This window comes from Argentina anserina, chromosome 6 (assembly GCF_933775445.1).
Source record: "Argentina anserina chromosome 6, drPotAnse1.1, whole genome shotgun sequence".
In the NCBI taxonomy this organism is placed as follows: domain Eukaryota; kingdom Viridiplantae; phylum Streptophyta; class Magnoliopsida; order Rosales; family Rosaceae; genus Argentina; species Argentina anserina.
Window position 1 is genome coordinate 27,260,946 of NC_065877.1, and position 25,235 is coordinate 27,286,180.

General features: G+C 38.3%; 5 protein-coding genes and 1 non-coding gene across 6 annotated transcripts; 3 read left to right on the forward strand and 3 right to left on the reverse strand.

Annotated features, from left to right (window-relative positions):
• Nucleotides 1–5,723: 5,723 nt before the first annotated feature.
• Nucleotides 5,724–5,805, forward strand: TRNAS-GCU (transfer RNA serine (anticodon GCU)). The gene has a single exon. It is a non-coding gene; the product is annotated as a tRNA-Ser (tRNA).
• Nucleotides 5,806–6,113: 308 nt separating this feature from the next.
• On the reverse strand, nt 6,114–8,968 carry LOC126799767 (zinc finger CCCH domain-containing protein 62). Its single transcript, XM_050527033.1, has 9 exons — nt 8,777–8,968; nt 8,552–8,664; nt 8,219–8,333; nt 8,065–8,126; nt 7,835–7,886; nt 7,435–7,546; nt 7,211–7,309; nt 7,012–7,136; nt 6,114–6,892 (listed from the first exon to the last, which is right to left on the reverse strand). Exons 1-9 carry the CDS (start codon nt 8,908–8,910, stop codon nt 6,304–6,306), a joined length of 1,401 nt encoding a protein of 466 aa, XP_050382990.1. The 5' UTR covers nt 8,911–8,968; the 3' UTR covers nt 6,114–6,303.
• Nucleotides 8,969–10,889: 1,921 nt separating this feature from the next.
• LOC126798440 (3-oxoacyl-[acyl-carrier-protein] synthase II, chloroplastic-like) lies at nt 10,890–14,426 on the forward strand. Its single transcript, XM_050525406.1, has 13 exons — nt 10,890–11,226; nt 11,739–11,938; nt 12,043–12,246; nt 12,358–12,468; nt 12,549–12,644; nt 12,769–12,814; nt 12,917–12,996; nt 13,114–13,182; nt 13,264–13,348; nt 13,431–13,582; nt 13,664–13,744; nt 13,994–14,053; nt 14,189–14,426. The coding sequence occupies exons 1-13, from the start codon at nt 10,890–10,892 to the stop codon at nt 14,303–14,305; spliced, it is 1,638 nt and encodes a 545-aa protein (XP_050381363.1). The 3' UTR covers nt 14,306–14,426.
• A 306-nt stretch (nt 14,427–14,732) lies between these two features.
• LOC126798787 (25.3 kDa vesicle transport protein) lies at nt 14,733–17,924 on the reverse strand. Its single transcript, XM_050525842.1, has 6 exons — nt 17,759–17,924; nt 16,951–17,184; nt 16,076–16,236; nt 15,816–15,962; nt 15,654–15,730; nt 14,733–15,148 (listed from the first exon to the last, which is right to left on the reverse strand). Exons 2-6 carry the CDS (start codon nt 17,136–17,138, stop codon nt 15,065–15,067), a joined length of 657 nt encoding a protein of 218 aa, XP_050381799.1. The 5' UTR covers nt 17,139–17,184; nt 17,759–17,924; the 3' UTR covers nt 14,733–15,064.
• A 702-nt stretch (nt 17,925–18,626) lies between these two features.
• LOC126800522 (uncharacterized) lies at nt 18,627–21,356 on the forward strand. Its single transcript, XM_050527894.1, has 4 exons — nt 18,627–18,800; nt 19,350–20,033; nt 20,297–20,641; nt 20,840–21,356. The coding sequence occupies exons 1-4, from the start codon at nt 18,681–18,683 to the stop codon at nt 21,113–21,115; spliced, it is 1,425 nt and encodes a 474-aa protein (XP_050383851.1). The 5' UTR covers nt 18,627–18,680; the 3' UTR covers nt 21,116–21,356.
• A 1,081-nt stretch (nt 21,357–22,437) lies between these two features.
• On the reverse strand, nt 22,438–24,796 carry LOC126797191 (uncharacterized). The gene is made up of 4 exons (XM_050523857.1): nt 24,113–24,796; nt 23,622–23,858; nt 23,400–23,491; nt 22,438–23,288 (listed from the first exon to the last, which is right to left on the reverse strand). The coding sequence occupies exons 1-4, from the start codon at nt 24,755–24,757 to the stop codon at nt 22,673–22,675; spliced, it is 1,590 nt and encodes a 529-aa protein (XP_050379814.1). The 5' UTR covers nt 24,758–24,796; the 3' UTR covers nt 22,438–22,672.
• Between the last annotated feature and the right edge of the window lie 439 nt (nt 24,797–25,235).

Below are 25,235 nucleotides of genomic sequence, written 5' to 3' on the forward strand. Positions count from 1 at the left end.
TGTTCTTGTAGTTCCCTCTCTTGCGTATAACCTCTTATCTGTGGGACAAATTACTATGGCCCTCTCATGCACTGTAACTTTTTATCCCGATTTTTGTATTTTTCAGGATATTCTGACAAGGTGGATTCTTGGTTATGGTGTTAGAAGGGGGAAATTGTATTACTTGGATTTGACAAGAAGTGGACAACAACAGTTGAGTTCGTTGAGTCAAGCAAACAACACCAGTAGTCCGAATAAGGCCAAAGAGGCAGTGTGGTTATGGCATCGCCGCTTAGGTCATTTATCTTTTGGTTATCTTAGAAAGTTACAACCGCACATTTTTTCAGTTGTTAAAGAGTCTGATTTTAGGTGTGAAATTTGTGAACTGGCCAAGAGCCACTGTATTACCTATTCTCCAAGTTTAAATAAATGTTCAGTTCCTTTTATGAAAATACATTCTGATGTTTGGGGCCCTGCACAAGAAAATACACCTTCTGGCTTTCGTTACTTTGTGACTTTCATTGATGAATGCACTAGGATGACTTGGGTATCCTTGATGAAATATAAGAGTGAAGTGTGTTCCAGGTTTACAGAATTTCATAGAATGGTGGCAACTCAATACCAGCAACAAATCCGGGTACTTCAATCTGACAATGGTGGTGAATACGTCAATCGTGAACTGTCTGCATTCTTAAGCTCACATGGAATCCGACATCAAACTTCAATTGCGTATACCCCTCAACAAAATGGACTAGCCGAAAGGAAGAATAGACAGTTGATGGAAGTCGTTCGTGCCTCTATCTTTGGTATGAATGTGGAACGAAACTTGTGGGGAGAAGCTGTTCGCTCTGCTGCATACTTGATCAATCGCACACCTTCCCGTGTGCTCGAGTTCCAGAACCCATACCAGAAGTTACATCAGTTGCTCAATGTACCGTCGTTGCCCAATTTGGAGCCTAGAGTTTTTGGATGTACGGTGTATGTGCACATCAACAAACGACTAAGAGGCAAGCTTGATCCGTGTGCTGTGAAGTGTGTTTTTGTAGGGTATGCTGAGTTCCAGAAAGGGTACCGTTGCTATGATCCGGTTCTTAATAAGATGCATGTTTCCTTGGATGTCTCCTTCCGTGAGTCTGAACCTTATTACTCAGGGGGAGTTTCAGAGTCTTCCCTTCAGGGGGAGAGCAGGTATGAAGGAAATCCTCTGCCTTTTAATGACTTTGAATTTGAAGAAGTGGAGAGGCTGGAAGGTCAATTAGGTATTAGAAATCAAGCTAGTGAAATTGCACCAGCTGACTCGTCAACTACAGAAGACCTGTCAGTCGACAAAACAAGCAACTCGTCCATTCCACTTGAAACAGAGCAAGTCGAAGAGGAAGTCGAACCATCGATGAATAGGGTTGACCAGAGGACTCCCGAACCAGAATGTGAACTTCCTCCAACTGACGAAAATGTGTCTAAAGACCCCCCTTCTACTCCATCGACTGAACAATCCGTCCAGAATGTCCAACCTCAGGTACGAACTGATAATATTGAATTAAGTAATGTAGAAACTTTTGTACCTAGGAGATCTCAACGGGAAACAAAAGGGGTACCAAAGAAACAATATGAGCCTAGCTTAGAAGCCAAAGCCAAATATCCTATTGCTAGCTTTATATCTCACCATAGGTTGTCTGAATCACATGCACTTGTTGTCAACCAATTATCTACAGTATCTATTCCTAGTAATGTACAGGATGCCTTGGCGGATCCAAAGTGGAAGCAGGCTATGAATGAAGAACTTGAAGCCTTGCAGAAGAATGAAACTTGGGATGTTGTTCCTATGCCTCTTGGGAAGAAGACAGTTGGATGTCGCTGGGTGTTTGCAGTGAAGTTGAAAGCTGATGGAAGCATTGACAGATATAAAGCTCGCTTGGTTGCTAAAGGATACACTCAACGATATGGGATTGACTATCGAGAGACATTTTCACCGGTAGCCAAAATCAACACTGTGAGAATTCTTATTGCATTGGCTGCTCGTCATGATTGGCCACTGCACCAGTTTGATGTGAAGAATGCTTTCTTGAACGGTACTCTGGAAGAAGAAGTGTATATGGATACTCCACCTGGTATCAATTGTAGACCATGTGACGTTGGAAAAGTGTGTCGACTGAAGAAATCTTTATATGGACTGAAACAATCACCTAGAGCTTGGTTTGGGAGATTCTCCAGTGCAATGAAGGCGTTTGGATACCGACAAAGCAACTCTGATCATACCTTGTTCATTAAACGCAAGGATGGTAAGATTACGGCTTTGATTGTATATGTGGATGACATGGTTGTTACAGGAGATGACCCAGTTGAGATGGCACGTCTACAAAAGCGCTTGTCTCTAGAATTTGAGATGAAAGACTTGGGCCATTGAAGTATTTCTTGGGAATTGAAGTTGCAAGGTCCAAACGTGGAATTAGTTTGTCACAACGGAAGTATGTACTTGATCTTCTTGCTGAAACAGGAATGCTAGATTGCAAACCGATTGATACTCCAATTGAGATGAATCATAAGTTGGCGATATACCCTGATCAAGTTCCAACAAACAAGAGCAGGTATCAACGGTTAGTGGGAAGATTGATTTATTTATCGCATACTAGACCTGATCTTGCATATGCTGTAAGTGTTGTTAGCCAGTTCATGCATAATCCGAGTGAAGAACATATGGATGCTGTAATGCGCATTCTTAAATATTTGAAGTCTGCACCTGGTAGAGGTTTGCTATTCACGAGAGATGGTGAATTTGAAGTTACAGGATACACAGATGCAGATTGGGCTGGTGATAAGACTGATCGCAGGTCTACTTCTGGATATTTTACTTTTATTGGTGGTAGTCTTATCACCTGGCGCAGTAAGAAGCAGAAGGTAGTTGCACGCTCTAGTGCTGAAGCAGAGTATCGTGGTATGGCTCATGGGGTGTGTGAACTACTATGGATTCGGAATATTTTGAAGGATTTGGGTTTCAAGCTTGGGAAACCAATGGACCTGCATTGTGACAATACTGCAGCAATTGAGATTGCTCATAATCCAGTTCAGCATGATAGAACCAAACATGTGGAGGTTGATCGTTTTTTTATCAAGGAAAATTTAGATAGGAAGATTATCAAGTTTCCTTTTGTATCTTCTGAGGAGCAACTAGCGGATGTGCTTACCAAGGGTGTATCACACAAGGCGTACGAAGACTGGATTGGCAAGTTGGGCATGATTGATATCTATGCTCCAACTTGAGGGGGAATGTTGAATTATAGTAGTCCGCTTGTATATAGGATTAGGACTTGTATATGTGATAGGTATTAGCTGGTATATTCCTATTAGAACTAGCTAATATATTCCTATTAGAACACGTCTTACAGACGTCTTGTACTTGTATATAAACCCCGAATTGGGATGAATAGAATCATTGAATTCCCCTGAATCCCTTTCAACTAACGACGCCCCACACACAGAAGTAGAACGCGTCTTACATATTTTAAGAAGAAAACCTGATGATCGAGCTAGTTTCGAAACGTGCCTCGTACTGTAGCTGGAATTCATTATTATGCAGAAGCATTTGTCATTAAGTTTGTTCATCAGAAGATATATGTGTAAGTGAGATTTCTTCATATGGATTTGTTAGGTGGACTATATCACATCCAATTGATCAACCAGTTGCGCGCGGAAGCCACTCCATCACGTACAATAATCCTCCATCACATGTAGTTCGCATAATCTATAAATTACTTTGAATTACTTTGAATCACTGTCTACTTTTCTAGTACTACCAGCTTCTTTCAATTTAAGACTTGCATTCCACTAATTTATTAAGAGTTCAATGAGGCTACGTACGTACCACAGCAGCAAAGCTGTATTGATGCATTTGGATGCTCCTGCTGTCCTGCATTATAGACTTCAAGTAAATTTCAGAATATGTATTGCTAGGAGAATTTCATTATGTACAGCAATGGAAAATAGTCAAAATACAGTTGTATAATCCAATTTTTAGGATGTGGATTAATTATAACAAGAAAATTATAACAAGTTCATTGAATTGATATTGAATCATTTAAATTTGATCCTTTTTTATTCCCGATCGGTCATTTTAGTAGAACAATAAGAACAACATAAAAAACTGTCGTATGTGCATAGCATTCACAATGGCAACATATTTAAACTATTGTCTGAATATATAGAAGTCACACACGACTCTAAATGAAAACTATCGCTGAATAGAAGTCACACAACAAGTCTAAAATGAAAACTTTCAACTGAATAGAAGTCGCATGAATGTTTTTCCGAGTCTCCCATCAACATTTTCCTATCAACAGGCGATCTCGACATATGTCTTAGACCACACTTAATTATCTTACATATCATGGGCGATTTCTAGCCGTGGTTTGATACAATTTTTGTAGTAGTGTAATGAAGCAAACGCTAAACCAACACTATTCTTATCAACACGGCAAACGTACACTACGATTGTCTCTAATATAACAAACCTAGCTAGCTCAGAGAGCAGCTTTATTCGACCTGTAATGGAGCTTTAGATGCCAATTACTACAGATGAACCGATCACTTTTTCATTTTCTTCTGGGGATAATTTTGAGAATAAAAAAACACTTCCATTTCCCACAGACTAAAGTCCAAACTAAAGTAGAGAAGAATAGGAAACTAGCTTAATTAACCATTCAGTATGTGGTTAAAATCACAACAATGGTTGAAAAATCACAACTCTCAAAAGAACAAACTATATATATTCACCAATTGAGTTCTTTAAGCGATGATAATATCGTCTATAGGGGGTTTAATGGAATGTTCGGTCTGTAATTGGTTGTTTAGGTTTTTTTTTCCTGTGAAGGTACCGGTCATATGTTGATACTTGTATCGGGAGGCTTTCCACATTTGAATCTAGGTTCAAGTCAGCGTATAATATAACGTGTCTTATAGGCTTGGTTAATGGAATCATTATTTCTATAAAAAAAAAGGTATGTAAATGATTAATATTTATCAACGATCTATATATCCTCCATGCACAATGATACGTACGTACATATGTTACTGCAAGGAGAATTCCTAGCATAAAAAAAATTAGAGAGAAATAAGGAAATCTAGCCTTTATTTACTTGCACCTTGTGACAACGTCCTATACACACTTGACATATAAGACTTCTCAATTTAGAAAACTCTATCAATGTAGTAAGAGTAAGCACTGTTTTATTATTCACAACTGAGGCTAAAGGGTGCTCCAACACACTAATCAACAAATATTCGCTATACATAATATACAATATATATGAGATATTTACAATTTGGTTTTGATCGACAATTAACTTTCACACAAGCTCATAATAAAGATGAATAGATAAGAAAAATGCAATTACGATTTATATGTTCATGTTGGTTATACTCTATCTAGATAATGTTTGAAATACATATGCAAAACATCATATTCAGTCAAAATGAAAGTACACACCCAAATAAGGGACACTTAGCTCTTTTAAGTCACTTCCATATATAAAGAAACTTACCATCTATGACCAGAATCTTCTATCAATCATGCATAGACTGAAGTGGTAGCTTACTTATATAGAGTTATAGTCGGTGTGGCATAAAACCATATTGGATTGGGAGAGTTGAATAGATGCGTCACGCGTGTCATAACTAAACTTCATGGCATGATAAGAAAGCTACTTGTAACATTATTCAATATAATTGGTTTAAGAGAAATGAACAAAAGCGACGTTTTGGCCGAGTGGTTAAGGCGTGTGCCTGCTAAGTACATGGGGTTTCCCCGCGAGAGTTCGAATCTCTCAGGCGTCGAAATATTTTTTCCCCTACTTTTTTTATGTTGCAATTTGATTTTGTGCTAAGATTAAAATCAAATTGTCAATTCTGGACATTGCTCGGTCTCTCCTTTTGAGTGGTAACATGCACACAATCTTGTATATAGGTTACGGTGTATAGACTCCCGATGAAAGAAATACAATTGAGAGACTCAACTCTCTGAAGAGAACCTTCGCTGTCTTAAACTCATACTGAGACTGACTGGTCAGGTCGCTCAGGTGTAACACATCCTAAATCACTGATAATGCTTCAGTACAAGGCATGTAAGTCCTGCTGTGCAGGAGAATTTTAAGCTGGACAGCTGAACAATGGTCATTAGAAAATAGTCAAGAATGAAGAATCCAAAAGGGAATAATGAGAGATCAAGAATTATCTCCATCAACTTATTCAAAAGTTTCCACAAGTCACAAAGTAAAAAGACATTAAAATTGAACCGATTATCACCGTGTTTGTCTTCGGAGCTGTAACTTGATTTTACAAATTCGGGTTGTAGAACCTCCTTTCACTGTAATTCTCCCTCACATTATGATAATATTTGTAGCTGTCTCCATAATTACAAGGCCGCGTCTCTTCCATCCTTCCACTGTGATTCTCTCTCATGTCATGAGAGAATTTGCAGTTGTCACCAAAATAACATCTGCCCTGAGCATAATAACGACACACCTGCTTTTGGCCTTGTGTACTAGTCGGGAAAGAGTGGTTCACGCTTAGAAACGGCTGCCTTTGAGAAACTTGACTGAAGTAACTACCTTGCATTAGTGAATGCTTATTTACTTGAGGTTGAGTTGTAACTTTTCCATGATCAACAATCACTGAGTGAGACTGAGGGTCTCTAGGTTGAGTTTCTGGTCCCACTGAATGGTGAACTAGAGTTGCTGGTTTTGCGGAGTCAGTAGATCCCAAATGCTGAGTTCCCATTTTTGTATTTCCTGGACCAACTGATTGATGGATGTTTGCTGGATTAACAAGTGCACGAGAATGATGAGGCTGAACTGATGATTTGAAAGTTGAGGTTGAGCTCAAGTGAGACTGTTTGTTTTTTGGCTCCTCCTTTTGTGAACCCCTGAATAAGTAAAGAGAACTGATGCTTGTAAGGAAAAGATGGATTACAAAATAATACAAGGAAAATTAGCAGAGCTGATAGTTGTAGTGTCACTTGCAATCATATCCAAAGTTGAATACCTATTTGTCTTCGTTTTCCTCATTGTCTTCTCTTGGACACGTGCTTCTCTGTCAGACCTAGCTACAGATCCCCTCAAGTGCTTTTCCATCAAAGCTTTCTGCCTCTCCCCTTCAACTTCCCACCTCTAAGAAAAAACAATATCTTAGCTACCATCAATTTGAAACCACATGATGACAAATGGCAATAACTTGAGCAGACCTGTCTCAATGTTTTCAACCGGTAAAGATTCCGACCCTTGATTAGGAGGGGATGAAGTGGAGGGAGTGGTTTCTCTCCCTTGCTCCAGAGTACTTCAATCTGATCAGAATATCAACCAAGAATGAAAAATTACTGTACTCCCACTAATATTGTAAGCTTTGATTTAATCTAAAAAAATTGGGATGCATATGATAAAACCTAAACCACTTGATTCTTTGACTCACTGTAAATGTGTGCTGCTGTTTGGCAGCGCCATAGCTTTCTTTCACAATACGACCTGCAACAATCCTTGTGCCGCATGGAGGGCCTCTCCCACTCCTGGATGCTATGTCAAACCTGCAACAATAAACGTTATCAATGCAAAATCAATAATTTGATCAAGCAATATAAGTATTGGTGCTGGTGATCATCAGATTCATCGTATTTCTCATCTCACTGAAAACATATTGCAGATCGTTTAACCAAATACAGTGAATGCCACAAGATGTAAATCACACACGTCATGGTTGCATTGGGTGCATCAAACTTAGAAGTAGGACTAATTGATCATATACTTGACAATTTCCACTAAATCATATCTCCAACTGATAAAAGAAACAAAAACGCCAAAAAGCAAGGCCTCACATTTCATAAACATTTTGTTCAAACATGACAACATCGCCCGTGCATGCATCACCTGCATAAAACAACAAATAATGGAATAAAAGCAATTAAGAACAACAGTATCTTAGTGAACAAAATTGCTACATAAACTGGTTCTATAAAGAGTGGTGAAGAGAGGTTTATAAAAGGCTGCACATTTGTTTTCAGAACCAAGCTTCGGGGCTAATATGATATTAACTCGGCAAGTATACCTTTACAATTTAGAACAAAGCTAGATGCAGGGTACTTCTTCTCTCCTCCACCATTCAAAATCCTGAACAACATAAACAAACTTGATAAAAAAAAAAAAGGTTTGAGGGGTGCAATAACACATTTCCAAAGGGTTACTAAAGTGAATGAAATTACTCAAGGTGCTCCTTAATCCGCTGAATGAGCGTATCCTTATTGCCGGTCAGTCTCAACCCATTCTTCCTCAAGTAGAGCTTACATTGCTCCACTTTCAGTTTCTCAATCTGTTTGTCTGCCACCAAATCAAACAATCACAAAGGTTCATCTAGCAAACCTTACCACCTCTACTACATAGCCATTGTTTCAATCATTATGCTAATATTAATGGGGCATAAAGAATAAACATACGTATATCTATGTATACTGAGTTACCGACTATACTCATTCTCTTTGTGAAAAGGCTCAAACTTGGCACGCATTGTTTTCAAAGAAAAACATTTATGGGCTTACCTTGAATCATCATTTGGACATGTTCAAAGCTTTTGGCATCATTCTGATTAAGCTCAGGCACAACCACTTCCTCTCCACCAAGGTCTTCATCAAGATCAATAACCTTCACAATACTACATATGCAGCACTACCCATTTCAATTCCAACTCTGGAAATCACAGATTACTAGACAAAACTGAAAATTGAAAGAACCCATTAATAGAACAGAAAATGGGTATCACTCACCGAGCCGTTGATTTAGCCTTGATTGAGAGATTTGATAACTTGGCTTGGGTTTCTTCAAGAGTGCTGTAACTCGGGTCCATAACGGAATCATCGGAATCGTATTCTGGGTCGGTTTCTGAGAAAGCTTCAGCCATTGATGGGGTTGTTTGTGTTTAAACACCAAGGAGTTTCGGTTTTGTGATCGATAGAAGGGAAAAGTTTCGGTTTCATGATCTCTTTCATCCTTTTTTAAAGTCAGGAATCAAACTGTCACCGCGTAAGTGTAAGTGTGGTAAGTGTAAGTTCAGAAACTGCTAGTGAATTTTCCTCTTTACGACCGTTGTGCTAATTTTCTTTCTAGGAATGTAGCTCAAATTTTGGTTTTGAATCGGCAGCGGATATCAAAATTCAGAAAACAAGAGTAGAAAGAGTAAAAATTAATTTACAGACTTAATTTGACTTGTTCGATCACTTGGATACATGATGTGTCTGAATTCTCTGGGTGGGTGCTATGGAATTAATCACGGCAAGCAGGATGTACGCGTCCACATTGTCCGGGGGGAAATAAGTTATTTTACATTAAGATGTGTTTTGAGGTGAAACGTTAAGAAACTCGTGGGCTAGTGAAAAATCCTATCGTTGTTGTCATGCATAAGATCAAGAATCAATTAGGTCAACATGTAATTGCCTATGTCGAAGTATGATGCAATTAAGTAGATCCACTATCCGCTAGACATCAAGCTCTCTATGAAACATACCACAAATTTGGGATTGTTTGAGGATTGGTTGTTCCCCCACAAATGCCTCACATCTTGGTGTTGTTAGTCTCTTGCCTGATTTTGGCAGTTGAACTATTTCAGATGCATCTTTCAGTTGAACTATTTTCACCCACAAAAAAAGGGAAACCTTCAATTTTAACTCGATTACAAAATCAATTTAAGCTAAGCTACACACGTATCTGCTCTAGTCTCTCGAAATTCAAAATGATTCGATTTGATTCAACCAAATATGCTAATTAATTAAACGTTATGATCAGCACATTCTAGGGAAAACGTTAATTTGGATTAGGAATTACTGACAGAAATGCCGGTCTAAATCCCCATCATAAGAATATTCAGATGCTTGGGCATATGACCCTCAAGGGGTCCTTTTTGTGCCAATAAACAAATCCTCGGCCTGAGAAAACCGACGAATATGAGCAACCTTTGTCGTACGTTCGTCAAGAGTATCAAACAGGAATAAAACAACACCAAAACCTTCAGTTTCAGGTCAATTGATTCTTTGATTCCATACGTACATTAGCCATTGCATGAAACTAACCGCCAGTTAGCCGTTTGCTCTTTCTGTATAAACCATTTCCTACAGTAGCTGATACTGATGCTATCATATATGTACGTACGTAGCACCCCTGTCAAGCTTGCAGAAAGTAAAGTCAACGTTGTAAGTGTTCCAAATTTCTGGATTTTCAGAAACAAGCTTCATTTTGGGCATTGCGGGCATGTCATTTCCTCATGACAACACTAAATTTGCTGATTTTATGAAGTCTTAATTTGTGTGAGGAGGAAAATAGGGTACCTGGCTCAGTTTTAAACCTAAAGCTAGAACCTTATATGCCAAATTTTAATGATTCGTACGTACGTTATTCCTATGGTTGTATTCAGTATTTATGTTTCTGTGATCAATTAACTTGTAGAGGTAATTATTTGGTATTATCGAATATAGAACATTATGTCGTAGTTTAAGAAGAAGCTAGCTAGATGTCCATTTTGCACATTAAGAGCATTTTAAAATTCTAAACTTTCTCAGACTGCAGCAGTTGGAGTTCTGAGTGTTAATGGACTCTGAGGGTAATTATAACTTTATAAGTAGTCTAACTTCATCTAATCAAGTGTGAAGACCTCCGCTTGTTTTTTCTAGTTATTCGATCATGTAAGTGGATCTTTGTCTATTCTTGTGTCATGTTGGTAACTTGTTATGGTTTTCATTTCTTGATTCTTGAATGCTAGCTAGCTTCTTTGCAAGCCTTTAGCCTGGTTTTCATTTCTTATTCATTCCGAATACCATAGGCAGTATTTTCTCCTCAGATCATAAAGAGCTTTCTTGGTTTTGTTTATATGGATTCTCAGTGTTTTGAATGGCTTCTTCAATGGCCTTAACTTCCATAAAGCTCTCTATGTTGCATTCTCCGAAAAGTCCGAGTCAGGGGACAAGAAGAAAGGACCTCATGTCAAAATGCAGCCATGGTGGTGGCAGTGTTCTTTTTGGTATTTTAAGCTCTTCCCTATCTGTATCTACCACTTGCACTCTCGGCAGTTCTGAGCTGGCTTTCGAGCAATGTGAAGGGTATTACAACTCCAAATTTCTGTCTGAATGTTTGGCCTTCTTTGGTGAGAAAGACATTTCATTCTTTGGATCAAAGTCTGTCTCAAATACTAGAAAGCCGAGGCGGAAGGATCAAACTGCTCATTCTGGTAATCATTCCATCCTGATCGGTTTGATTTTACTATACTTGTCAGGATGATTTTTATGTAGTTTAAATTAATCTTTCTGTTATTTTCTATGTACCAAAATCTCAAATGACTTGATCGATGTTGATACGCACTTAGGCTAAAACCATTGTTCTAATAATCGGCCGCCTAGCGCTATGAGGCTGGAGACCTTGAGAGGAATGCCTAATCAGGGCTTCTCTAGGCGGTCTGGGCAGACCAACTCGGATTTTGACTTTATTTTATTTAAGAACTGAAAAAGAGTTATGGTCCATGGAGGATTCACTACTAGGGCCTCTGAAGTGATCGGCATTAGGGCATTAGTGACTTAAAGTGCGTAAGTGCGTGCGTGCATATGCTTCGCAACAGAAATGAATTAAACCAAGACGTAATATCTGATAACCTGGAAATGACAAGATTTTTTTTATGTTAATTATTTCTTATTCATTTCCAAGTTCCAACCGAAGCTTAAAGCTCTTCCTTTCCCTGTGTTTTAGGCAAAACCACGGCTGTTCAAGTTGCCGAGGAAGTCACAACGACGAAGAGACCCTTCATGAAGAAAAAGCGGGTTGTTGTGACAGGCATGGGTGTGGTGACCCCTCTCGGACATGACCCAGATGTCTTGTACAATAATCTTCTTGATGGCGTCAGCGGTATAAGTGAGATAGAGTCTTTTGACTGTACCCAATTTCCCACGGTATAATACTATAATTTGTTTGACTCGATCAGTTGTTCTTAGCTTGTAGGATCCTTTCATGTATTGCATCTAGAATGTTGATCCTAGTTCTCACCCCCAAACAGAGAATTGCTGGAGAAATAAAGTCTTTGTTAACAGATGGATGGGTGGCGCCAAAGCTTTCTAAGAGAGCAGACAAGTTTATGGTGTACTTGATCACTGCTGGAAAGAAGGCATTGGCAGATGGTGGGATTACAAAAGAAGTTATGGGAGATATAGATAAAAGTAGATGTGGCATTGTTATTGGCTCTGCACTAGGAGGCATGAGAGTAAGTTCTTCATATATAAAGAGAAGTGATGCAGCAGCATGACTTGATCTCAGTTCTGAAATCCTATAATAGTTTTGCAAACCAATTACTCTACTTAATACCTTGCTTCAGGTTTTTTGTGATGGTGTAGAAGCATTGAGGACTTCATACAAGAAGATGAATCCCTTCTCTGTACCTTTTGCAACAACTAGCATGGGTTCTGCTATCCTAGCAATGGATTTGGTAAGTTCAAAATAAGATAGATTCGTATGAGATGGTATCGTTTTGATCTAGTATCCATGTCTAAGTTGCTAGATTTGCAGGGTTGGATGGGACCTAACTACTCAATATCTACTGCTTGTGCCACCAGTAACTTTTGCATACTGAATGCTGCAAATCATATTGTCAGAGGTGAAACAGTAAGTTCTCAGTTAGTCTCCTGCAGAGATTTTCACTTTGAATCAGTGCTAGCTGCCTAGCTCTAGCATATCTTCCAAGTCAAATCGGTTCAAGTAGTTTTAACAAACCTGTTAAATATGTCAGGACATGATGCTTTGTGGTGGTTCTGAAGCAGCAATCATCCCCATAGGTGCTGTCGTCCCCTTCATTCTCATCATTGATGTCATTCTCTTTTACGTGCAATCGCAAACCTTATGAATTAAATCAACTTTTAAGGATGGTTTAAGTGCAGGTTTGGCAGGTTTTGCAGCATGCGGGGCTTTGTCACAAAGAAATAGTGAACCAACCAAAGCTTCAAGCCCTTGGGATACTGTATTGCCTCTTCTGTCACCTCAATATAGATTTTTCATTTCTTACCCTCTATTTACTATTGGTGCATGCCATCTTTTTAAGTCTTAACTTGAGATATAACTTTACGCATTTCAAAAGAATCGTGATGGCTTTGTTATGGGAGAAGGAGCTGGGGTTTTGCTGTTGGAAGAGCTAGAACATGCTCAGGTTTTCCAGTGAATCAACTTATTTTTTTACCATTGGTCATTAAATATTCATGCATTAACATCTATCCCATTAATATTACAGAAAAGAGGTGCCAATATCTATGCTGAGTTTTTAGGTGGAAGCTTCAATTGTGATGCATATCACATGACTAAGCCTCATCCTGATGGTATGTATTATCATATACTATAATCACAGCTTCTAATTCCTTTTGCTAGGTCTTTGCTTATTATGTTCATGACTTAATCCAGGGACTGGGATTACATTATGCATAGAGAATGCCCTATCTCAATCTGGAGTCTCTAGAGAAGATGTAAACTACATAAATGCATACGCCACATCTACACCAACTGATCTGCAAGAATATCGAGCCCTAATCCACTGTTTCGGAAAAAATCCCGAGGTAAAGTGGTAGTGTCTTCTAAGTCACTAATTCGTCATACTACTGGTGCTTAGTTCTACTTCTGCTAATTGTTGCGCGCAGCTAAGAGTGAATTCCACAAAATCCATGATTGGTCACCTTTTAGGAGCCTCAGGTGCTGTGGAAGCTGTGGCAACAATCAAGGTAGTTGAAGGGTTATAAATTTGCCAAACTGGAACTCTCATTTTCTGCTTATCTAAAAGGGGGATTTGGATGTTGATAGATGGTAATATATGACAACTTGAGAGCTAATTGCTATTTCAAAAACGAAGAGAGCTACAGTACTGCTTCCTTTTGGCTTAAGAACAAGATGATATATATAGTTGCATGCTTTTCGTGATGCCTCTGTGCAGTGCAGGAGATTCCTAACTAAATTTTATTTCACAAATGTAGGCAATACAGACTGGATTTGTCCATCCAAACATCAATATTGAGAGTCCTGATGCAGTCGTGGTACGCGTCTTTAGCTGTTTATCATCAAATGCTATAAGCAAAATTTATATCCTCTCAAATCTTTCAAGCATTTTTGTTCAAGTCCATGCGTTAGTAACTGGTAGTTTCTTTCTGATACCATCTGAATATGAGCAGGATATGAATGTGCTTGTTGGCTCCAAGAAGGAAAAATTGGATATAAAAGTGGCATTGTCGAACTCATTTGGATTCGGTGGACACAACTCATCTATCTTATTTGCTCCCTTCAAATAAATGCAGAGAATAAGTACAAATGAGCCTGTATGATATCATACTCGGAAGTTTAGAACCTCCATTTTCTAGATTCATATGTTGGTCTTTGTAGTTTTGTTACTCTTGCTTGCAAGCCAATCGTACTCGTGAACAAATAACAAGATTAGGTTGGGAATTGTTCACCTAGGTCTCACATTATATATTCACAAGTAGAAAGTCCAGGCACTTGATTGGAAGTGCAAGCACATTTCACACGCCCAAGTGACTGATCCAAGAAACCTTAATTCATTCGAAAAGCTTTATTGAACAGGCGTTTAGGCAGATAGCGAGCTGTACACAAGCATTTACATATCACACAAGATTACGGACAGCATGACCAGATTGAACAAAGCCTGATAAGTCACATATAATACTCGACTAATCATCACAAATTATAGTAGACAGAACAAGCGAGAATAAAATTGACAATGTATATATAAATGAGATACTATTCTCTTTTACTAGTTGTATGATAAGATTCGACTCCTAGATCTGTTCCTGAGTCTCTTCCATTAAGTGGGTATGTCCCCAATAGCAGAGGTTCTTACAGAACTAATTTTGATCAAACTCTGCCACCAACAAAAATAACCCCGAAACATCATTTAATCCTTTCAAATGAGGATAAGGTAGCTGATCTGAAGCCCATAAGTATGCATGACTATATCAGATGGAAGCAGTCACAGCAATGAACATGATCCTCATGAAATTGCCATAAGTTTCAGAAAAGTTGAACCAGTCTGATCACCACAGCTTAGTTTTGACCCAGAATACAAGGAAAACAACTCCAAGAACAATTGCAACAGGAGCCCACTTACGGATCAGAGCCTGCAATTAACATGCAAGGATTGTGAACTTCGCATTGACCCAAATGCTTGACAGAAGCATCTCACTCTAAAGTGCTCGAAATAGATTGGAGAAAATGTTCTAACCAAATACTGCTATGAAAGAGACCAAATTGTAAAAAGAACCAGAAATCAGTAAGTAAAAAGGAGCAATAACATATGAAAACAACCCACCAAACAAGCTTTGGAATAGCAAAAGCAAACATCAGCACTTTCAGGCACAAGTGAATATAAATCCAAAGGCACAGGAAATTATTTAGTAGAAAGAGAAAATGCCAGTCACACAAGCATGCCACAATATAGCACAAATCCGTACAACATGATGTAAGTTGAAACAATGACTATAGTAGTAGAAAACTTGCATGCGTTCATACAACCATGGAAAACAAAAGAAAAATAATGATTCAGAAGACTCCAATCTATGAGTTGATATTATACCCCACTTGCTATCATAGACAAATTAAATAAGACGAAACCGTAACACTAACCTGTCGATTCAAGTCTCTCGCCTTATCAGCATAAGCACGAGTCTCTGATGTTAAACGACTGGACATTTGACTGACCTCTGCAAAATTAAAATTTGAAAATTATTTTATCACCTATACGCAAAGTCAAAACCTTCGTTTTAGAAGCACACAGAAATAACTTACGGTCCAACTTTTCACCAACGCCAAGAACTTCCTGAACATTGCGAGTCATTATTTGGTGGACTTCATAGAGTTCATCATTCAACTTGGAAATGTTCCGCTGAGTACGAGTGTCCTGGTACAATTTCTTGGTTTTCTGTATGAATGTATCTTTTAAAGATAAAAAGAAAAAATATATCAAAATCAGAAAAAGTAGCAGAACATAGGCAAAAGTACATAAAATTGACATGACATATGAAAGACATTCATGGCCGTAAACCTACCAAATTTAATGAAAGCATAAGGTCTTGCAGCAGTTTCAATCTGAGCTCCATTAACACGCTCAAATTCATTCTTAAGATCTTCGAGATACTGAAAGGCAAGTTTCTTTGGATATGCTTTGTCACACATTGTCAAGTAACAGACACGTCCTTCAATAATATAACTAAGAAGGGTCAAGGAAAAGCCAATATCTGTATATCTTCCGCAGACGAGAATTATAACCCAACAGTGATAAAGCTAAAACTACAAAGTAAAATGTTATTAAGAGAAACAAAAAACAGCGATAAAATATGCATAAAATCCAGTACTAGGATACTGCCGAAGATATTACCAAAAAGGTTACATATATAGCTCACAAAGACCTGATTTATAAAATGAAGGCTTAGAATAATGTAGCTCTAGTTGCCTTGAGATGATTAACTATAAAGGCATCTGTACGCCATAGTGTAATTCATGCAACCATGTTAATAGAACATAGGTCTTTCTGATAGGTCATATATTAAATGACCAGACACCACTGAATGAGTTTGCAACAGGAATGATGCATTGTTAAGGCACAAGAAACATACCAAAGATAACAAGATTATTTCAGTGACAACTACAGCTACATGACAGGAAAGTAGCATATGCTATAACTATAGTTAAGTTAAATGAAAATCACCAAAAGATCAGAAAAAACAGTCACGAATAAGGTAAATAGATTCCATACATTGTGGCTATATCTCTAAAGGGAGATTTATCATTTCATGCAGACATCTAAATTGCCACACAGGAACTGTAACAAGACTGCATGAATCTATAGTATATCCATTCCAGAAATGTCATGAATACAGTTTATATGCATTTCAAAAGAACATTTTAAAAGAAACAAGGATACTGGAATATATAAGGTCCGCTTTCGACTGACATCCTAGAAGGTTCATTTTGGCCTCTTGACAAGTTCTTGAATAGAGCCTTGACTTGCTGTTTGTAGAATTCCGAATCCTGAATATCACGGCCATCATCCAATCCCTCTGCTAGCGGAAGACCATCAGTAACACGTGCTATCATCGTCAACTTCACCATCTTCCCTCCACAAATTTGCAGTGCAAAAATAACTTCTATATGTTCCCTACCAGCAGAGATTTCACGTGAGAAACCGCTTGATACAGATAACACAAAAAGAATCAAGCAAGTCCCCTCTATTCCACAATTCTATCATCTCTTCTAAATGACATCTAACTACTGCTTCTATGGAGCACAGCCTCTGACACATGCAAGCTGCTTAATCTCAATTGTAAACTTAATAATGCACAACCAGCCAATATCCTATAACAAGCTGAACATGCAGTCTTTTCTATACCAACAACAGTTCTAGCTTGAGTTATAACAATCAAAGACCCAACATGCCACAGCAATCTAAGGTCAAAGAAACCCAATTCCCATATCTCTAACATAATTAACTCGAAGAAACACCCGATTCAGCCCAGAACATTGTTACACCAATTATCAAAACCCAGTTGGTAAATCACAAAGGATGAAAGATCGAACACAACCCATTAACAATCTAAGACCATTGTCCCCAAAATTACCCAATACTCAATTTCACATAGCTTTCTATTGAATCAAATGACAAAACCTTTGTGATAAATCTGAGAAATTTGACCCCGGAATCTGGAATTAAACATGAAGTATAGAGCAAATACCTGGTAATGGGATTGATCGAATGACAAGGAGGGTGCAATCGAAGGTGAGATGATTAGGGTTTTATAAATGAGGGGTTGGCTTTGGCTTGTTGTATGGAAATCTACGATCTCTGAGTTACAGGTTGTATTTTACATTCGGGAAGACAAGGTGGAATTTCATATGGACGGCTTCATGGGTCGGGTCGCAACCCTTAAATTTAATTGGGTCAACAACTTTTTTATAATTTTTTTTGTAACATCTTCTTGAGCTCCAATTTTACTTCTACATTTTGTAATCTTAAATTCGTTTTTGTTTTTTTTTTTGGTTACTATAAGAGTCAACTCAACCGGACAACAATCATCCAAAAATATGTATTTTTTAAGCACTTAATATGATTTATAAGATCAAAATTCATCTCATTTCTCCTTCTTTTGTACAGTGCTTTAAAGTTGTCGAATAATGCAAGACTTGGCTTAGGCAATGAACACAAATGCTCCAAAATCTTTTACATTGATACTCTATCTTGCTCCTAGGACATGTCACTTCAACTGATCTTAGTTTACTTTAGCCTTTAGGCCAAAGTTATTCTTGTTCCTTACCCAATAAGTTTCCTAACAAAATGAGCTTTCCTTAATACACACAAGAATGCAATTCAGAAAAATGGAAAGTAATCCCCATTCACCATTGCATTGATAATCAATGAAGCTAGATACAAGGACATGGTGAAATGATGGACTTTTCACCTCCAGTGACCTTTTTTTTTTAACCCGGTAACTGAAAAGTCTCACATTTATATTTCCTCTTTTTTCGCCCATTAAAAAAAAAACTCGGAAATTCCTTCTCCTATATAAAGAGGTCATTCTCACTCTTTCCCATTTCTCTCCGAAAGCAACCCTAAACTTTTTCCCGCCACGATCAGCTCAGAGCAACCGCGCGGCCCCCATGAACCGCGATCGAGGTCGAGGACGAAGCCCACGTGGCGGACGAGGCTCTTGGAGTCGCGGCCAAGGCCGAGGAAGCCCCGGAGACGCTCCTCATTCTCAGCCACATCGCTCCTCTCCTGTAATTTACAAAACCCTCGACTTTTTTATGCTTTTCAACTTTACCAATTTTGTGCTTTGCTTCTCTTACTTACTTTGTTACATTTAGTGAAAGTGCAGAAGAATTATTCACTGTTTGAATTTGTATATGTGATCTTCATTGTTACCTGCATGTGTTATGTTACAATGGAAGTGACCAATTCTGAAGATTTTGATGATGAATTGGAAACAGTTATGTATGGTTGTTTTTTTTTTTGGAGCTTTTCGCTAATTTGGGTTTAGAATTGTTGGGAATTTTGGGTTTTGCTTGATATGAGCTATAAACAATGGGTTCAGTCATAAGAGTGAGTTAAGCATGTGATCTTGAATTGTTTAGATCTGGGTACTTCAGCGTTGGTGAGAATTACGGTGGTTGCTACTTGAATGAGTTATGAGCGGTACGTGTAATTAAGATGTGTGAACTTCAGTTTGTTTACTTGGGTTGCAAATTGATCTGAATAAATTTCCATTTGGTTATGATTATCTTCATTGTTCATGGTTATCTGACTGATTGATTTTTGTGATCAAACAGCGACCTGGGGCTGAAGGTCATGGACCTTCTGCTAATGACTTTTCTGGTAAGGAGGGTGTGTCAACAGGTGGAATTGCAAGTCCCCAGGATATGTTTCCATGTAGCTCTTCAAGGTGTCCTGAGCATAAACCTGCCTGGAGTTCAGGATATAAGAAGGAATGGAGTCAATCTGAAAGAAAAGAATCTTCTCATGCTGAGAGACTGAAGGAGGGACGTAACTTGATTGAGGCCGAGAAAGCTGATTCAAAAGATGTACAGTGCTTGGTTGCCTCAGATTCAGGCCATAAAAGGGACATCTATTCATTGTCTAATCTCGATGTTTCCCAAAATTTGCATAAGGGAGTAGAGAGATTGCAGATTAGTGAGAACTCTGGTAAGATGACAGGGAATAGTGACAACTGTATGTCATCTAAATCTGAAGTCAAAGATAAGCCGTTTTCAATCAAGAGTCCTATAAGTACATTTGGCCATCAGAAACCAGAGCTTTCTGAGTACAAAGTAGTTGACCCTCCTTTTGATTTGTGCCCACCCAAAGCCGGGGGTACTGTTATCCTAAAGACTTCTCTGCTTGAACAGAATAGAGAAAAGAGAAATGAAATCAAACGCTCCACGGAACAACCAAGTCAAATTGTTTTACAGTCTGGAATGGTTCTTCTCAGAAAATTTATTTCTTCAAGAGACCAGGTGCTCCATTTTTCTTTGTTACTTCTTTTGTTCTTACTCATGATACTATTGCATTTTAATCCTCCTCCTCTGTGATAATGTCATTAAGAACCTCTCATTGGTATTGAGTATTAAAGATTTGGAAATTGCTCTCTATCAGTATCATAAAACTGTTACTTTCAACGTATATTCTTTCACCTATCTGAATCTTTGTGAATAAAATCAGAAACTCCTCCATACTTTATTGATTGTGACATATTTTCTGTTTTATGTCTGTCTTGTAGATCGAGATAGTGAAGCTATGCCGAAACTTGGGTATGGGTTCTGGAGGTTTCTATCAACCTGGCTACCGTGATGGAGCAAAACTGAATTTGAAGATGATGTGCCTTGGTAAGAATTGGGATCCTGAGACTAGCAAATATGGTGATCACCGCCCTCATGATGGTGCTAAACCTCCACGTATTCCTGTTGATTTCTTTCGATTGGTTGAAAATGCAATAAAAGAATCACATTCCATTATCGAAAAGACTACTAAAGCTAGCAAGCCTGAAGACATACTTCCTCTGGTAACTCCAGACATTTGCCTTGTCAACTACTACTCATCAACTGGGCGACTAGGTCTCCATCGGGTCGGTACATCAGTAATCGTGTCCATGTTATGATAATTGTTTTCTGGTTTTCTGCTAAAGCAGGCTGTAGAAGACTTATAACCAAATTACTCACCCATTGATTTTTAACCTTTTGAAAAACTGAAGAATTATTATTTTGTAACTTGTAATGAGTGTGTTTAACTTCCTGATATCATCTTATGGCCGTGCTTCTTACAGGATTGTGATGAAAGTGAACAAAGTCTCAATAGTCGTCTTCCTGTTGTCTCTTTTTCCATAGGAGATGCTGCAGAGTTCTTGTATGGTGATCATAGGGATGTTGAACTGGCAAAGAAGATAACACTGGAATCAGGAGATGTTCTAATCTTTGGTGGAAAATCAAGACATATCTTTCACGGTGTGTCTTCGATACAGCCAAACACTGCTCCTAAGACCCTACTGGAAGCCACAAATCTCCGGCCTGGACGCCTAAATCTTACTTTCAGAGAGTATTGAACATTTGAGAACTTTCAGCCTCAGCTTGTATATATTGCAGTCTTTTCAAGTTAGTGTGCTCTAATCCTCATACTAGCTTCATATTGACCGGTATGTTTGTAATGACAGTTTGTGTTAATATCTGGTAAAGGGCTTTATCTTGCCGCAAGTAAATGTCATTTTGAAGTAGGTCAACAATTTATTCAGCCAGCTTCGTGCTCAGCTCCATCTTTCTTGTTCCCATATGAGATTAAAGATAGCCACCACTCAAATTTCTTAACTATTTGAAATGGATTGTTGTTAGTCCCATTTCCCACTTAAAACAAATGATGGAAATTGTGATTGCAGAACTGTAAACAGAAGCACTACCTATGTCGGTACGGAATTAGTTTAATTGCCAATGCTACTCCTTTTACTAGATATCTGAAACTCCAATCTCCCTTTGGTAACCTATCGCTACCATCATCATACTTGAACTAATTTTGACCGTCTGTTTTTTGTTCTTCTTGAACTCGTAATGATCAATCTTGAGGGAAAGTTCTATCTCCAACCTGGCCTGCTGGCCATGGTGGGTGGTCTGCCATAGGCCATAGCTTAGGTACTACTTTAAGCTGGCATTTTGTTCTAAGTCCCATTTTTATTGAGGACAATAGAAGAGCCCTCTTTCTTTTGGCAGCCAAACCTCAACGGTCACTGAAGCAAGTTCCAGTTGGTTAATATTGGCTCAACATTCCTCTGGCTTTTCTTAAAGAACAATATATAAAACTTATTTTTTAAGTAACACCAGACCAGAAGAGCAACAACCCTACCACAAACAAAATGTTTGCCAACCTAATAGTAACAAGTGGGATCCATCAACTTTGAGCAAGACAGGTATTTCCACACAATTCGAGTACAAGTTGCTACATTAAAATCCTTTATAATAACTCTCATGTGTACCATGTTTCTCATTTTAAAGTCCATTAACAATTGAGTACATAATGAACCAGTGTTCTTGATCGATCATTTAGTCACCAGTGAAGCTAGACAGGGTTAATGAACCATGCTGGAGAAGCAGGGCACATGCTAGATATATCAGCATCATGAACATCGATCTGAAGATTTCGCATGTGCTCTAGCTCTCCACCTTGGACTCTCTCCCTTTGAAGCTCAATGTTCAACTGAATAATCAAAAGGTCTGTTTCTGGGCTACTCGTTTAACTGTTGATTGTATCAAGCATCTTTAGATTTGAAACAGATTCATGTTCTGCAATGCTGCTCTTTCATGACATCATACACATACATGACTTTCTTATCAGTGTTTCTTACTTTCTTTATTTTATATATATACATTGCCCACACAATCACATTGAACTAGAGAAAGGGTCGAAAAGTGGTACATACATTTCTTATTATATATTTTATACAGACTCAATTTCCATAAATATTGTCATTACCGCAACTCCAGAAGTCCAATAAATTACTTATTGACTTTTAGTTGGGAATCCATGTTACATTAACTGTAATAACTTATCCATATATATATCAGAGGCCAGTAAAAACTTGAAAACCATCCTTTTTGTTGAATCAAGCGTGGTCTTATCTATTTTCGAGAGCTGAAGCAGCAGACTCCACATGAACAAGTAAACAAGTACATACTTTTTGTTTCAACCTGTCAACAGTCTCCATCAGTGCACTGCTCTCTGTGCTTAGACTAGCTTTCAGTTTATCCAACCAGTCATTTGAACTTTTCAGCTGTGATAATGTCACAGAAATATGATTGTCTGGCTCATTCTTTCGCGCTGAGCTTTCTTTGCCTTTCTTCTCTTGTATATTTAGATGGAAGCCACCAGCATCTAGTGCTGCCTCTAAGAATTTCAAGAACCAAGACCTTGTTTCATCTAAGAGAAGTTCTCGTAGGTCTGCAATACCTTTTGCACCGTTTCCTTTAGCCCATTCTAGTTTCTCGGCCTCACTTAATTCAGTGGGGGGCTTTGGAGACTTCAAGGCACTTTGACCATTAGTTATGCCACTCTTTTTGCTCAACTTTTTTCCGATATCTGAAGGCAGCTGCTTTATAGTTAAAGGAGTTAATTTATCCTTTAGGGGAGCTGCAACATGTGGTTGGTCAATGAGCTGGTAGAGTCTGAAAAACTTGGTGAGTGAGAGGTGGGGATTGTCTGGTGAGGCAGATGAGCATAAATCGGCAAACATACTGAAAGTAAAGATTTGAGTAAGAACTTTCACAGTGACAGACATTTTTCTACATGATCCTTAATTATAAGCTATTGGTATGGACACTGTAACACACTAAAATTACGATTACCTTAGACACTTGACAAGATTTGCAGCTCTAGATGCTTCTTTCTGAGCTTCTGCTGCAACCAAAGAAGCTAGATTTCGCCTTCTAAGCATTCCCTTGAAAATATAATAAGAGATAAGAAAATAATTCTTCACCATTTGAATTGGTACGGTAGCTAGCAACCATAGTTTTAATTTTCTGACTTGTTATTATGATGAAGAAATGTATAGAAAATTTTTATTGTACCTTTGCAGGATTCAATAAGTTAGCTGGCAGAGAACCCCATGAAGCTACTTCTGGTGGAAGAGGTTTCTCTTTCCGGTTTGACAAACTGTTAGAATTTATGGACTCCTGTTTGCTTGAAGCTCGTTTACCGGAAGTTCTCAGAGAAGACACAGCAGTCTCCTTGGTGTTTAATACAGCTGCTTCTGGCTTTGATACAAGTGCTCCAGCTCTGCTGTTGGAAGGAGTTATTGAGCGTGCCTGTAACACTAGTACAAATGATCACATTAAAAATGTGGCATATGTAGTTAGACATATAATTAGCATCCACCATGTATGAACAATGTTCTTATAATTTTGCATGCTTCCAAATTGCAAACCGGGATAAAAGGTTCTTAAAGTTGCAACTGAAGTGTTTGCTCTTTTATTATACAAATGCAAGCATATTTGACTCTTTAACTCCAAACTGTATTTTTTTTGTTTTGAATAGGAAAAGTGGTGAGCAGTAGTCATACCTGACCCTTAAGCTCTTGCTGTTTGCCTTTTGTCATGCCAACCTTCTTACTTCCACTCCCATTGTCATGATGCTTCCCATTTCCACCAGAATCTTGCGAGTTAGCTTTTGAATTTGATGTCGAAAACCCTTGCATATACCTAGATGCAACAGCTGCTTTTTCCTCTTTAATAACAATCTTTTGTCTTGAGGGTTCTTCTTTACCATCGGAGGACTCCCTTGATTTCAAACTATTGCCTCCTACATGATCATCAGCTTGAACTGGAACCTCTGATGGGTCCACCATTTGCATCAAATCCTTCGGGTTCCCCACAAAAGGGTGTCGTCCCGGAACTGGCCTGACCCCTTCAAGAATGGGAACTGGTGTTCCTGCTTCCACTTTATCAACATAGAAGAACTGGCCAAGCTGCAACTTATTGTTCAGTATAAGCTCACTGTCCTCCTTTGAGAGGGAGACATAAGTCGAATGAGAAGAATCCGAGACTTTGACAAAGAAGCCTTGATTCGGCCAAAGTTCTGAGCCACTCAAAGCAGGGACAATGCTAATAACTTGTAGCAGGACTGACCGATATTCCCCACGAACCTTTATGTTGGAGTTCATGCTCTGAAGAAGCTTTAGTAGTACTCCTGGTGTAAGGGAGGCCATTTATTTTTCTTGATCTTGTAATCCAAATTTCAGAGTGGGTACCTGGTAGTAGAACTCATGATATTAGTGGTCACCTTTTGTCTACTTAATGGAATATCAATCATATTAGGGACACTTATAGATTCTAATCCTTATACATTTGTCCAGAAATTATTATTTTAGGGGAAGACAATTATGCCTTAAATTATAAAAGATCAATTCAGATGCCCATCAAAGACATAAGAGCCATAGAACAAAATAGAAAAAATAAGTTGGTAATCAAAATAAAAATCAACTTCCAACGTATATTGAAGAATTGTTTAAATTTTAACCTTGCATGTGCAGAATAGATTGAGGATAGATGATAACAACATGGATTCATACATATACTAATTTTGGAGAGAGATGATAAGTACCTGAAATTGAAGAGGTTTGCACTACATAGATTGAGGAGTATTTTCAGTGAACATCAAAGAAAGATTTCAGCATAAAGATGAAG